This window comes from Gadus morhua, chromosome 13, assembly GCF_902167405.1.
Source record: "Gadus morhua chromosome 13, gadMor3.0, whole genome shotgun sequence".
Taxonomy (NCBI): domain Eukaryota; kingdom Metazoa; phylum Chordata; class Actinopteri; order Gadiformes; family Gadidae; genus Gadus; species Gadus morhua.
Genome location: NC_044060.1, coordinates 5,396,930 through 5,411,929, shown reverse-complemented (window position 1 = coordinate 5,411,929; position 15,000 = coordinate 5,396,930). Strand labels below are relative to the sequence as shown.

Below are 15,000 nucleotides of genomic sequence, written 5' to 3'. Positions count from 1 at the left end.
TGGTCTGTGTGTTAGAGGGTGGAGGTCCTAGCCCCGGTCTGTGTGTTAGAGGGTGGAGGTCCTAGCCCCGGTCTGTGTGTTAGAGGGTGGAGGTTCTAGTCCTGGTCTGTGTGTTAGAGGGTGGAGGTTCTAGTCCTGGTCTGTGTGTTAGAGGGTGGAGGTTCTAGTCCTGGTCTGTGTGTTAGAGGGTGGAGGTTCTAGCCCCGGTCTGTGTGTTAGAGGGTGGAGGTCCTAGCCCCGGTCTGTGTGTTAGAGGGTGGAGGTTCTAGCCCTGGTCTGTGTGTTAGAGGGTGGAGGTCCTAGCCCCGGTCTGTGTGTTAGAGGGTGGAGGTCCTAGCCCTGGTCTGTGTGTTAGAGGGTAGAGGTTCTAGTCCTGGTCTGTGTGTTAGAGGGTGGAGGTCCTAGTCCTGGTCTGTGTGTTAGAGGGTGGAGGTTCTAGCCCCGGTCTGTGTGTTAGAGGGTGGAGGTCCTAGTCCTGGTCTGTGTGTTAGAGGGTGGAGGTTCTAGCCCCGGGTGGGTGACTCACGCTGTAGGCTCAGGGAGACGTTGATCACCCTCTCCTCGGTGAAGCTCTTCAGGTTGGTGATCTTGGCGCACAGCAGGTGCGTCGGGGCCGGGGCCTCGCCCACGTGGATCCAGCAGACCGTTTCCTGCGCGTACAGGAAGTCCATGGCGGTGGTCTGCTTGGTGCTGGCGGACAGCAGGCTGTGGACGGTGATGCCGCTCAGCGAGGTGGCCTGGATGTTCTGGGAGTTGGCGATCAACAGGACGGGCAGGCGGTCCACGGGCACTGAGGGGAGGGGAGGGGAGGGGAGGGAGGGGGGGGAGGGAGGCAGTGTTAGAGACTGCACAGTGGGGTTCAGTCAGGAGCAGTTCATCACAGAGGACATAAAGGCCCAATCCCATTTCTACCCCTTACCCCTTACCCTTACCCCTCCCCCTTGTTGGTAAGGGGAAGGGGAAGGGGAAGGGGAAGGGGAAGGGGAAGGGGAAAGGAAAGGGGAAGGGGCAGGCCCAATCCCATTTCTACCCCTTACCCCTTCCCCTTAGCCCTTCAAAACAAGGGGGAGGTTTAAGGGGAAGGAGTAAGGGGTAGAAATGGGATTGGGCCTTAGTGGAGACCGGAGAAGTGTTGGCGGTGGGGCGGTGGGGCGGTGGGGCTCTGTTCCGGGAAATCTCCCTGCCTGACCGAAAAGCCCCCTCTCCCTGGGTGTTGGAACGGAGCCGACAGAAGCCGTAAATCACAGGTGTTGGAACGGAGCCGACGGAAGCCGTAAATCACAGGTGTTGGAACGGTTCATTACAACGAGACATTGGTAAACAACGTAGGACGCAGAAGGTCTAGCGAGGGTGGTGTTGTTACGGTGACTCCTACCTTAAGGATTTAAGTGTGAGAGGATGGAGGACTGAGGAGAGGACTTAAGTAGAGGATGGAGTACTGAGGAGAGGAGTTAAGTAGAGGATGGAGTACTAAGGAGAAGACTTAAGTAGAGGATGGAGTACTGAGGAGAGGACTTAAGTAGAGGATGGAGCACTGAGGAGAAGAGTTAAGTAGAGGATGGAGGACTGGGCCAGACCACTTCTGGTCCAGACCCCCTCTGGTCCAGACCCCTTCTGGTCCAGACCCCTTCCGGTCCAGACCCCTCCTGGGCTGACAGAAGAGGGGTTCCCAGGAGCAGCTCGTACCGTTCTTGGCCTTGCAGGAGCGGTTGTCGGGCTGGGGGAGGTAGCCCTCCACGCAGGAGCAGGCGTACGACCCGTTGGTGTTGGTACAGGACTGGCTGCAGGTCCCGTACACACCGCACTCATCGAAGTCTGTGGGAGGGGGGGGTCATGGTTAGGCTGAGGGGTCATCGTTAGGGGCCGGTGTAAGCGCGATCAGAAGGGGAAGTAAAGTGTGAGTAAAGCGGGAGGGATAGTGATGTAAAAAATGATTCATTATGACTGGAATCCAAGTTTATATCCTGAATGATGAAAATGTGTCCCACTTGCAATCTGCTTTCAGACTTTGCATCAGCTGTGATGCTTAATCGTACCGATGGGACATATTTTCTCAGCATTTTTTACTTCAAAGTTGTTATTAATTACGTGACGACATCGTGAAAAAGGAAGCGACCGTTTCTTGAAAAGATTAAGATATCAAACCCTTCAAACATAGACAGGAGAAAAAATAAATATAATTTTTTACAAATCCTTGTTTGTTGGGAGTGCGTTCCCGTCCCCCAGCAGAAGAGAGAGGCAGGTGAGGAGGAGCTCACCTCTGCAGGTGGTCCCGTCCTGGTTGATCTGGTAGCCGCTGTGACAGTAGCAGGCCCCCCCGGAGGGCGTCACTGCACAGCCGTCCTGACAGGAAGACTGGGTGCAGTTAGAGGCGTACTCTGCAGACAGAGAGGGAGGGAGGGAGGGAGGGAGGGAGGGAGGGAGGGAGGGAGGGAGGAGAGAGAGAGGGAGGGAGAGAGAGGGGGAGGGAGGGGGGAGGTAGGGAGGAGAGAGAGAGGGAGGGAGAGAGAGGGGGAGGGAGGGGGGAGGTAGGGAGGGAGGGGGGAAGAGAGAGAGGGAGGGAGGGAGGGAGGGAGAGGGGGAGGGGGGAGAGAGAGAGGGAGGGAGAGAGAGGGGGAGGGAGGGGGGAGGTAGGGAGGGAGGGGGGGGAGAGAGAGAGGGAGGGAGGGAGGGAGGGAGAGGGGGAGGGGGGGAGAGAGAGAGAGGGAGGGAGGAAGGGAGAGATGGAGGGAGGGAGGGAGGGAGGGAGGCAGGCAGGGAGAGAGGATGAGAGAGAGGACAAACTCAAAACGCCAAATGGAGGGTTGGGGAGGGATGGATTTAAAATGACCGTCAAATTGAATCTGTTCGCCCGAGAACTAGGGAGCGGTGAGAGTGCTGCTGATGGATACGTGATTGGGGGCTAGCTGTTAGCATTCTGACCATGCTGCATTCAAACACAACACACACAATCAGATCCCAGACATCCATTCATATCTCTGCACTGGTCTCTGGTGACGCACATTCCTGGTTTGTATGTTTGGATATGCTTCAGTAAAGTTATTATTCATAACAGGATGTTATTGTTATTATGATCATGTAACACAGCATGATTACAGGTTTTCAGTTCCCTTTTAATCCTGAAAGCACAGGGACGCACAGCAGAAAGGTTTATTCCTAATCTCCATTGCAGGGAATTCTATTGCAAACTATTGACAGCAGTGTTTGTGACAACAAAACAAAAATCACTGGGAAGACTGTCTGTCTGTACAGAGGTACCAACACATCCTGCTGGAATGAATACAGACACAGCGCGGGCCCCCATCTCAGACCACCTTCCTGCAGAGCGTCTCCAGAGACACAGTTCTGCTGTTGGAGCAACGATGAGCTACGACTCAGTTAAGATAATCAGTTTCAGGCTATTTGAAGGAAATTAATAATTATCCGCAAGGAATGGTAGTTTAACAGACTGCATTTATACAGCGCTTTTCTAATCCTTTCTAGTTCATGATAGTTCATGTAGTGAGTCATGTGTTTGATCAAAATAGACCTGGATCCCTCAGAGGGATCCAGGTTCGATTCCGGTCTGTGATCCTATGCTACAAGTCACTCTTCCTCTCATTCAACTCAGTCTCACTCCACTCGCCGTTCCATGAAGCCATAAAAAAGCCCAACAAGATAGATTGAAACAAGGACGGCAAGATTGAATGTATATATATATATATATATATATATATATATACAGTATTTGAACTTATTTTCAAACTGCACTCTGTCAGGTCAATGACAGCATGTAAGGTATTTGTTCAGGGTTCTCTACATCAGAGTTAACAAGTGTGCTGCCTCTTCAACTCAGTTCCTTTAACACATGGCCATCTCTGGGTCTTTAAAAAGTGCACAGCGAGATATCCGCCAGGTGTCTTCTTAAAGTTGTCCAGACAACAAACTTCACACCGTCTGCCCTGACCGTCCCTCCATCAGGGCAGCAGGATATTATTAACAGCTCCTCAAACCCTGCCAACCTCCAAAACAAGAGAAAAACACATGACCACTGATGTGCTCGCTGGCCCCAAGACCTCGAAGGGGGGGTGCAGGAGCTCAGAGACCACAGCACCTTCATCCTCAACCCCCTCCCCCCCCCGATAACAACCCAAGCCTTCAGCAGGAGCTCGGAGACTAGAACACACGCCGCTCGCTCTGAGACACAGACTCACACGACCACATGAGACAGCGGCAGTCACAACAAAGTCCATCCCTCCGTAGCCCAACGTGACTCACTCTTTCCCGGCAGCCAGAGCAGAAACCCGAAGCTCAGCTCTGGGCGTGGGCCGCGTGCGGCGCAGCTCGGCTGCTCCTCTCTCTCAGAGAGGAGCTCGGAACGGAAACACGCGCACTGCACGATCACCGCAGTCGAGGATGTCGGGGGGAGCACGGTGGAGCACGGAGTGCGCTCCGTATCTCCGGGCGTACATTATTCAGCACACACTGAAGTGCCAACCGGCTGTCAGAACTCAGAGTGTCCTGACAGGGAACCAGACGCCCCCCCACCGTATGAGGAACAGTGGGGCTCCACGTTCCACTTTCAGTTCACCATCCTCAGAATACTGTTCAGTGCGTCAACATCAAACCGAACCACAGCACAGACTCCGCTCACCGAAGTGCTCCCCATTTCCTCCCTGGATGCAGACACCCTGCGACCCAGTCCCACCCAGTCCCACCCGGTGGGTAACAGAGGGCAGGGTGCCTGCACGCCCCGATGGGACAGCTGGGGGTACTGGAGAGTCAGACCCACAGCCAGACATCCCACTCTTAGGTCATCCAGATTAGAGCGCTTTAGAGATCGACTGAGGCCACCAATGTTCAGCGACCCTCGGAATGACACATACACCATTGTCGTGGAAATATTAAGTGTAACTATAACATACGATTATACATCAATCATATGAACCTTGTTTATATGACTACTAGTCAATGCAAAAGGAATTGTATAAATGATCCTTGGAACAAGAGAAACCTTCCTTCCTCTCTCCTAATGAGGTGTCAAGATAGTTGGCATTTGCGTTGGCACTGCAGCCACGGAGTCTGATACTGGGGCCAATCGACTGGCTCCTTTGTTGTGTCGATTCCTTTAAATGTCTTGCAGACTTGCAGACGTGTCGACTTCCTCCTCAAGGGGCCCCCACACGGCCCAGACTCAAACCAAAGGCCTTTATCAGACCCCTCCGTTGCTTCTCGTCTGACCCGTCTGGCGGAAAAGTTGCATTGAAACACACCGCGAAGACTACTGCCAACTACAGTAGTGCCTACGTTCTGCGCTTGTGCGAGATGCAATATTTCTCCCTTAACGTTGGTTGGTTCTAGTCTCGTGCCGCTAGTCCACCGTTCCAACACATCGTGCTGATTCGCTGCTTGTGTGCTAGCAGCACGCAGCACAAAACCAATGAGAGGCTTTGATCCTCGGACGCCAACGCTCTCAGACTTTGCATGTCGAATCGGAAACGACAAAGTCTGCGCGGTTCCAAAAGCTTCAAACACAGCTGAACACACTGAACAGATTTGTTCCCGAACTCGTCAGATTCTCCCCAAACGTTTCAGGTGGCCAACGGTTGGTCCGTTGTGCAGCAGCCTTTAGTATTAACTACCCTCACCGTTTCCCCATAAGAATCATGTGCCCCCATTGTCACATTGAATGTATTCTTGGTAACTTAGCCGTCTGTTTCTTCCCAAGATAACGCTAGAATATTTTGCTGGCCGAAGTGTCACAAAAATTGGTTATTCTTCCTCAACAACAAAGCTCTGTGCTGAAGACAACAGGTAGATAAACCTGGAGCTGAGCTCCATAGAGGGGATGAAGAACCACAAACCTGCAGAGGGCTATGACCCCCTAACGAGATGAGAGCTCCAGGACTCATTAAAAGGCGGAACCCACCAACATTAAAAAAGAACGGTACACATCATGAAGATTTTATGATGTCTCTCACTCTCTCCGCCCACTACCATCATGTCGCCTTTATAAATATTTAATCCACTTTACTTTAGTCTCTGTGGGGGGGCTGAGGGGAAACGGAGGCGGAGTTGAAGTGACAGGCGTCTCGAGGAGGAGATCGAGCGCCATCACAGGAGAGTACGCTAATCGCTACCGCAGGCTTGCTAGCATGCCAGCACGTAGCGAGACGTTGCAGCTCCGCTGAACCGGTTTTGGGGACACTCTGGGCCAGGACCTGCTGGGTCAACGGGGAAACGGTCTCACCAGACCAATGAGGTTTCACCTCTTCGTTCCTGAGCCTCCTCAAACCACAAGCGTCCATAGAAACCTTGTTCTAACGGTCTTACAGCATGCGTAAGTTATTCTTGTGAGAGTCAAACAATGCTTGTTATTCAACTGCATTTTAATAATTACACTCTGCAAAAAACTGTTCCTTTGAGTGCTGAAGACACCGTGATGGTGGGAGAGAATCAGCTCTCCACTGCCAGGGTGATTTCTCCGGTTCAGCAAGGCCAGCCCGGTATTGGCATCAACAATATCCACCAGGGCAGTGTTATGTGTTTATTGGAAGAGTTAATCAGGCAGGACTTGATCACATCTCCGCCCATGTGACTCACAAACACACACTGTTCATGCACGGACAAACAGCGCCAACAAATAAAACCTAAACAACAGGGGATTTATGTCCTCGCGCTGGCTGTGGCTGTGTGTGTGTGTGTGTGTGTGTGTGTGTGTGTGTGTGTGTGTGTGTGTGTGTGTGTGTGTGTGTGTGTGTGTGTGTGTGTGTGTATGTCTGTGTGTGTCTGTGTGTGTTAGTGTGTGTGTGCGTGTGTGTGGGTATGCATGTTCATACATGTGTGTGTGTGTGTGTGTGTGTGTGTCTGTGTGTGTTTTAGTGTGTGTGTGGATGTGAATGCGTACGTTCGTGCGGCGCATGTGTGTTAGTGTCTTTGCGTGTGCGTGTGTGTGTGTGTGAGAGTTTGTTAGTGTCTATGTCTGTGTGTGAGTCTGTGTTAGTGTCTTTAATGTGTGTGTGTGTGTGTGTTAGTGTCTATGTGTGTGTTGGTGTGTGAGTCTGTGTGTGTGTGACTGTGTGTGTGTGTGTTAGTGTATTTGCGTGTGTGTATGTGTGCGTGCGTGTGTTAGTGTCTATGTCTGTGTGTGCGTTAGTGTCTTTATGTGTGTGTGTGTGTGTTTGTGTGTATGTGTTAGTGTCTATGTGTGCGTTGGTGTGTGAGTCTGTGCGTGTGTGTGCGTGCGTGTGTAGGTTAGTGTCTATGTCTGTGTGTGCGTGTGCGTTAGTGTCTTTATACGTGTGTGTGTGTGTGTGTGTGTGTGTGTGTGTGTGTGTGTGTGTGTGTGTGTGTGTGTGGTAGTGTCTACGTGTGCGTCGGTGTGTGAGAGTCGGTGTGTGCTTGCCGACGGTACCTCTGCAGTGGGGGCCCTCGTCCCAGCCGTCGGTGCAGTCCGGGACCCCGTTGCAGAGCCGGCTCATGTGGATGCAGAGCTCCGTCCCCCCGCACTGGTACTCGTTGGGGGGGCACTGGGACGCCCGGATGTGAGGACCTGGGGGTGCACGCACGCACGCACACACACACACACACACGCACACACATGCACAAACACACACACGCATGCACAAACACACACACACACACACACACGCATGCACACACACACACACACATGCATGCAAAAACACACAAACACACACACACACACACACGCATGCACACACACACACACACACATGCACGAATACGGGCGTGAAGACACACACGCATGCACAAACACACAAGTACGCACACACACAGGCACACACATGCAAAGACAAACAGGAAAATACACGGACACACACACACAGACACACACACAAACAGACACACCAAACAGACACACACACACACACACACAAACAGTTGGTCATAAAAGGAAGGCTCATGGTTCAAATGATTTTTTTTTTCAGGATGGTTTTCAGATCATAGCTCATTGCGTGTAAACTTGCCGGTAAGCAGTCGGTGGCCTGAAACACGTATTTATAAAAACAGGCGTTTCTCGGAAAATAATCACATAGGAAAATGTTTCAGAGTTTCAATTACCAACAACAGCAACACACACCCAGAATGTGTCAGCAGAACATACACACCAGAACAAACACACCCTACATACACACCAGAAGACACACACCAGAAGACACATACCAGACACACACACACACACACACACAAACACACACACACCGGAACACATACACAGATACACACACACCCACACCAAAATCACACCAGAACACACAGCAGACACACACACACACACATGCACACACACACAAACACAGACACACCAAAACACACAAACACACATACCAGAACACACACACCGGACACACGCACCAGAACACACACACCGGACACACAACACACCAGACACACACACACACGCACACATCACACAAAAACACACACACACACACGCCGGACACACGCACACATCAGACACACAAACAGACCATAACACACACACACCAGAACATAACCGCCCCATACGTCCCACCCTGGCGACGCAGAGCATTAGTGCCCTGGAGACGGTCTGCCGGCCTGCTGGTAGCAGCCATACAGAGGGGCACGAGAAGCAGGTAGCAAGCCAGCCTCTCCCGCCGGACGCCTGGTCCGGACCGCCTGCCAGGGAGAGGCGGCAGCACTGAACTCCGAGTCCAAATACTACAACTCCCCGAGGTGTTTGCTCTGCGAGGAGACGTCATGAACCTGGAGCCTCCTCCAGGAACGCCTGCTCCCTCGTCCCCAGGCTTCACTTTCAACATCTCCTCCTGGTTCCTCCAAGGATGGGATCTCTCCCAGTCCAGTCGCCCAGGGACCCCTTGTGTCTGGTTCGTGTCCTCCTGCTGCTTTGTGTCTGCTGCAGGACGGTTCTGCCGGACACTGACGACGTTGAGATGTCGCAACATTGTGAAGAAGAAGCTAAAACAAACAACCTTGGTGCGTTTATGGACTTTTATTAGTTCCTGAAGCCGGACACATCGCGTGTAGACGACTGTGTAGAAGTTGTGCGGTGACTTCCCACGGTGGAACCTTCTGGAACGTAAGCGAACAAAGACGTTCTCCGAGCAGAAGAGGGTGAAGGCACCAGCGCCGCCTCCTCCATGGTAAATGGACTGCATTCATATCGCACTTCTCTAACCAGTGGCCCCTCTAAGCACTTTACAATACTGCCTAACATTCACCCATTCATGCGCCAAGCAACCAAGCTTGGTGCATGACAGCCAGCTCGTCGGGAGCAGTCAGGGTTAGGGTGTCTTGCTCAGGGACATCTCGACAGGCGGAGCCGGGGATCGAACTAGCAACCTTTAGGTTACCAGTCAACCCGCTCCACCTTCTGAGCTACAGTCCGCCCCCTGCTCTACTCATTGAGCCACGGTCTGAACTAAGGTTATTTGAAGAAGTTATAACGCGATGGATCGCCTGCCGCGGGGGCTATTTTTCTCTCTAAGGGTGGAAAACGAAACGTTCTTCTCGTGTCCTCCCTCGCCCTCGCCCCTTCCTCCCCCTCCTCCTCCTCCTCCTCCTCCTCCTCTCTCTTAATATCTGTTGACCTATTTTGGAGTAAAGGAGGAAGGAAAATATGTAGGAAAAAGTGACAAGTTAACGAAAACAGATGCGAAGTGAGAGAGGCAGAATGAGAGAGAGAGAGAGAGAGAGAGCGATAGACTCCGGGGCGAGAAAAATGCAGAAAACAGACGTAGAAGAAAAAGGATGAGAGAGAGAGAGAGAGAGAGAGAGAGAGAGAGAGAGAGAGAGAGAGAGAGAGAGATAGGACAGGGATGTGGGAGAGAGAGGGAGGGAGAGAGGGAGGGAGAGGGAGGAGAGAGTGAGAGAGAGAGAGAGAGAGTGAGAGCGAGAGAGAGCGAGAGAGAGAGGAACAGCCAAGGTGGCAGGTCCAGAGGAGGCGGCCGGCGGCCACAGCAGACACCGGAGTGCGAGCTCGGAGCAGCTGGCAGCGGCGCCGCCACCGCCGTGGAAAAGGCTGCGATTCGTGAATTAAACAGACTTCTTTTGTTCCACATTCCTCACGTGTGCATGAGCCAGCTCCGCATCCCCGAGCACTACAACAAGTCCACCGCTTGCTTATTACCCCGGCGGTGGGGGTACTCACACCTTGGGGGGGGGGGGGGGGGGGGGGGGTTGTCAGAGGGCTCATAAACAGCCCGACACTCTCCGCGCCGCCGGGTCGGGACTTCATCACTCGTCTCTGAACACGAGGACGACAGTGAGAACGAACCAATTAAAACGAACCAGCTCCACATTTCACTCTAATGCTGTGATTACAAGCGGCCCCCAAAAAAAACAAAACAAAGGTGTCTGTGCGTGAGCCAGCCTCACGCGTAGGTTTTTCCAGAGCTGCAGCGTTTCCTGTCGGAGGAGCCTCAGAACAAAGCTGTTCCTCCTTAGAGATGGAGGCTGGGGGGGGGGGGGGGGGGAGGCTGAGGGGGGGAGGCAGAAGCATCGCCACATGGAGAGAGCTGGTTCATAAGCCGCTGGGAGCTAAGGCCCGGCACATGGGCTCTCTGTGGGGGGGGGGCGATGGGAGAAGTAAGGCCATTGTTTGGATCACACAAATCGGCCTGAGAGCCGGGTCACGTCCCCGACCGTCGCGTGGCCGCGTGGCACAGACCTCGAGGATCAGGGGACAGACCCCCAGAGGGGGGGACAGACGTACGTACGGTCGGACGCAGGCAGCATTGGGGGCGGGACGGGGGGAGAGCTAGACTTAGCTCTGACAAGGGCTTACAGGAACATCGACTGTAGAACAGCCTTAAGTCAATGTGTCCTAAGTGTACTTAAGTCCCGGGGACCGGGCTTCAGGACCTCCAGCGGGTTGCTGGTTTCGACCGCCGGCTCCTCCCCGCAGAGTGTCGACATGTCCCTGAGCAAGGCCCCTGAGCCGACCTGCTCCCGATCCGCTGGTCCTGCATGGCCGACACGTTGTCCGGGTGTGAAACGTGTGGCTGAACGGGTGAATGCAAAGCAAATCCCTGCAAAGCGCTTCGACTGGCTGACGGTCTGCAAAGCACGTCACACAAGCAGTCCATTGACTGCGTTCACTATCTCCAGTGATTGTCTTCTCCCTCCTCTGAGAGACACACACCCTTCTAAAGAAGCCTGATCACAAACACACCCGGCGCGGAGGCCAAGCCCGTGTTTTTTCTCGCCAGGCCGCGGGGATTTTCCGCTCGAAGTCGCACGCCACCCGGGCCGCACACAGCGAGCGACGGGCCAATAACAAACAGAGGAACAACAGAAGGAGGCCTGTAGCGCCTCATCAAGGGGGAGTGCCGAGCGGGGCCCAATCAGACACTCCGCGGGCCGGTCCCGGGCCTGGCAGCCAGGAGGAACACCTGCTGTTTCATGTTGATTTTGCGGACAACAGACAAATGACCCGAGCAAACCAGAAACAATGGCCGATTCACTAACAACCCCCCCAAAAAAAATAAATAACTCATTCTCCCCCTGGTCACACACAGAACAACATGCTTCAACTTATTATAAATAGCGTAGGAATACCATCTGAATATCATCTGCGATAAACAGCATAGAAATAAAATCTCCCATGCCCGATGAATAACAAGAAACCAATCTGCTACCAAGTTGGGATTCCTCTAGCCCCACCAATCACATCACCAGGCTGGATGGCCTTTCCCATGATGCCTCCGGGTCCCTAACTCAACCAATCAGGACACAGAGAACCCTGACAACGCTCCCAATAACCTTGCCAGCAGCCCTCACAGAAAGCCTTTCCCTGGCAGTAGAACCGCAGCCGAGCGAAGGCTCTGTTCTGAGGAGCTGCATTCTAATGCTCCTTTCACCCCCTCCAGCCCGGACAACCGGCCCCAGACAGCCCCGTCCCAGGCAGAGCGAGCAGAGCGCTGGGGAAACCGAGCTCAGCGCTGCTGCTCCCTCGACAGCCTCTGAACGGCCTCCAGCCCCCGAGGCAATCACGGTGCGATCATCAGCTCCTTCCAGAACACGCCGACCCACTGACGGGCTCCACGCCGCTACTGACAGGGCGACCGCTGGGAGACGACGTACTGACGTCCCGTACTGAGTCTGTGTGTGTACGCACACACGCAAAAACACGGGGCGCGGAAACACACACAGCAGCAGCAAACACACACACGCACACACACGCACACAGGTGAAAACGCACAGGTGCAAACACACACACAGTCACAAGCGCAAACACACACACACACGCACACACACACACAGAAGCAAACACACACACACACACACACACACACAGACGCAAACACACACAGTCACAAGCACAAACACACACACACACATACACAGATGCAAACACACACACACACAGATGCAAACACACACACAGTCACAAGCACAAACACACACACACACACACACACACACACACACACACACACACACACACACACACACCCACACTGAGGCTCACAGGGTGCAGGACTACTGCACTAGGCTGTTCTCCCGTTTCTACAGCCCCACTTTGGCTAGCTCCTCCCCTCTCCAAGATCCACAACACATTGGTGGGAAAGCAGCAAGGACAACAACAGGCAGGAAGGGCCAAAGCAGCTCCCAGGAACAGAGCACACATCCACACACAGAGCTGGCTCACCTCCTCGGTGAGCCAGCTCCCCTGAGATCACAGCCTGGAGAAACGCAAAACACACACACAAGCTACATCCACCAAAGTGCTTCACTTCAAAGATACAGTGGGGTCGTAGCACGCAGCCATAAGCAGTTATTAGGTGCAATAAGGAGCTATAAGTAGTCATAAGGAGCAATATAGAGCAAAAAGCAGCTATAAGGAGCCATAAGGAGCGATGAGCGGCTATAAGGAGCGATAAGTAACCTTAAGGAGCGATAAAGAGTATTAAGGAGCCTGAGGACAACATTACCAACATCAACGCTGTGTGTTTACTGATGCTTTGGTCTGCTCCGTACAGGAGACAGGCAGGCCCACTACGGCTCATCATAACAGCCCCCCCCCCCCCCCCCCCCCCCACCCCCCCACCACCCCCCAGGACAGGCCCAAGGGTCAAGCCAGGTGCTCAGTGTCTGTGGTGTAGAAGTGTGTGTGTGTGTGTGTGTGTGTGTGTGTGTGTGTGTGTGTGTGTGTGTGTGTGTGTGTGTGTGTGTGTGTGTGTGTGTGTGTGTTTTGAGAGAGGGAGGAGGGGAGGAGGGGCAATAATCACGTCCATCATGTCAACATTACAGATCACTCTGCACAACACTCTCCCCCGCTCTCTCTCTCTCTCTCTCTCTCTCTCTCTCTCTCTCTCTCTCTCTCTCTCTCTCTCTCTCTCTCTCTCTCTCTTTCTCTCTCTCCCCCTCTCCCTCTCCCTCTCTGTCCCTCATCCTCTCTCTCTCCCTTCCTCCCTCTCTCTTTCTCCCTCCCTCTTTCCCTCTCTCTTCCTCCCCCCCTGCTGGACTGTGTCCTGCCCTACCCCCATGACGAGGCACCCTCTCCCCCCCCGTCTCCCCCCTCTCCCCCCTCTCCCCCCTCTGAGACGCTTACATAAGAGTCTTTTTTTATAAAAGTTTAAACCCTTGACACGCTTTCCTTGGCTGAACACAGGCAAGGCTCTCTGTCCTGCATCAGGGGGTAAGTCTCCCCCCCCCCACCAGGTCCCAGACCCCCCTCCCCCGGTCCCAGCCCCCCCCCCCCCCCCCCCCCGTTTCCCAGCAGCAAACAGGACCAGTGGTCGGCGGTGGGGCCACATTCTGCCCCGGCACCCCTGAAATAGCACACCTCCATAAACACTCTGCTCTGGGCCGGTTTCATCGACACGGAGACGTCTGTAATTTAAACCAAAGGCAGGAGTGGGCGGGGCCTCAAATCACTACAATATGAGGGCACACAAAGCGGTCGGCGCGGCCCCAGCTCTGGTTCTCAGGCTCCACTTCGTATAAAGATAGTTTCAAATAACATTCACGTAGACAGACTCCAGAGAGAGAACTGCATCATTGACAGCCAGCACCACGTCTACGAGAAGACTGTAGGTGTCCACGTCAGGCAGGAATGTTGCTGTGTCATGTTTAACACTGCATGGTATTACACTGATAACCCTTTAAAATGCTGAAGGATAGAATTGAGAGAAGGAGCGTGAATCGACAGTTTCCCCGTCTGCATCATGTGTCAGAAGGACCCCTACCCTGAGCTTTAGTTAGAGCTTCAGCGTGTGCCCACGTTACGCTAGCGAGAACATCACACGTACACACACGGCAGCACAGAGCAGTGTTCTGCCACGCATACAAATGCTGGCTCCTCTGTTACATTAGCAGCTCCTCTGGTCAGACCAGGACGTTCTGTTTATGTAACCTCACTGCACTGGCCTTGTGTGTGAGTGAGACTGAGAGAGGGAAACAGACTAAGAAAGAGAAAGACTGACAGAGAGAGGGTGAGAGAGTTGAGGGAGATGTAGAGATGAGGTGATAGAGCAGATAAAGGTGACAGTTGATATAGAAGATAGAGCAGATAGAGCAGATAGAGGTGAGGGTTGATATAGGTGATAGAGGTGATGGAGGTGATAGAGGTGAGGGTTGATATAGATGATAGAGGTGATGGAGGTGAGGGTTGATATAGATGATAGAGGTGATGGAGGTGATAGAGGTGAGGGTTGTTATAGATGATAGAGGTGATGGAGGTGATAGAGGTGAGGGTTGATATAGTTGATAGAGGTGATGGAGGTGATAGAGGTGAGGGTTGATATAGATGATAGAGGTGATGGAGGTGATAGAGGTGAGGGTTGTTATAGATGATAGAGGTGATGGAGGTGATAGAGGTGAGGGTTGATATAGGTGATAGAGGTGATGGAGGTGATAGAGGTGAGGGTTGTTATAGATGATAGAGGTGATGGAGGTGATAGAGGTGAGGGTTGATATAGATGATAGAGGTGATGGAGGTGATAGAGGTGAGGGTTGATATAGTTGACAGAGATGATGGAGGTGATACAGGTTGGAGAGGCGAAAGGTGAT

General features: G+C 53.1%; 1 protein-coding gene across 1 annotated transcript in view; it reads right to left on the bottom strand.

Moving 5' to 3' along the window:
- lrp1aa (low density lipoprotein receptor-related protein 1Aa) overlaps positions 1 to 15,000 on the bottom strand; it is a gene marked incomplete in the record, with an annotated part of 97,697 nt that overhangs the window by 66,351 nt on the left and 16,346 nt on the right. Inside the window, 4 exon segments of the mRNA XM_030374376.1 lie at positions 527 to 790; positions 1,687 to 1,815; positions 2,259 to 2,378; positions 7,394 to 7,531. Of these exon segments, the coding sequence (XP_030230236.1) occupies positions 527 to 790; positions 1,687 to 1,815; positions 2,259 to 2,378; positions 7,394 to 7,531 (651 nt within the window).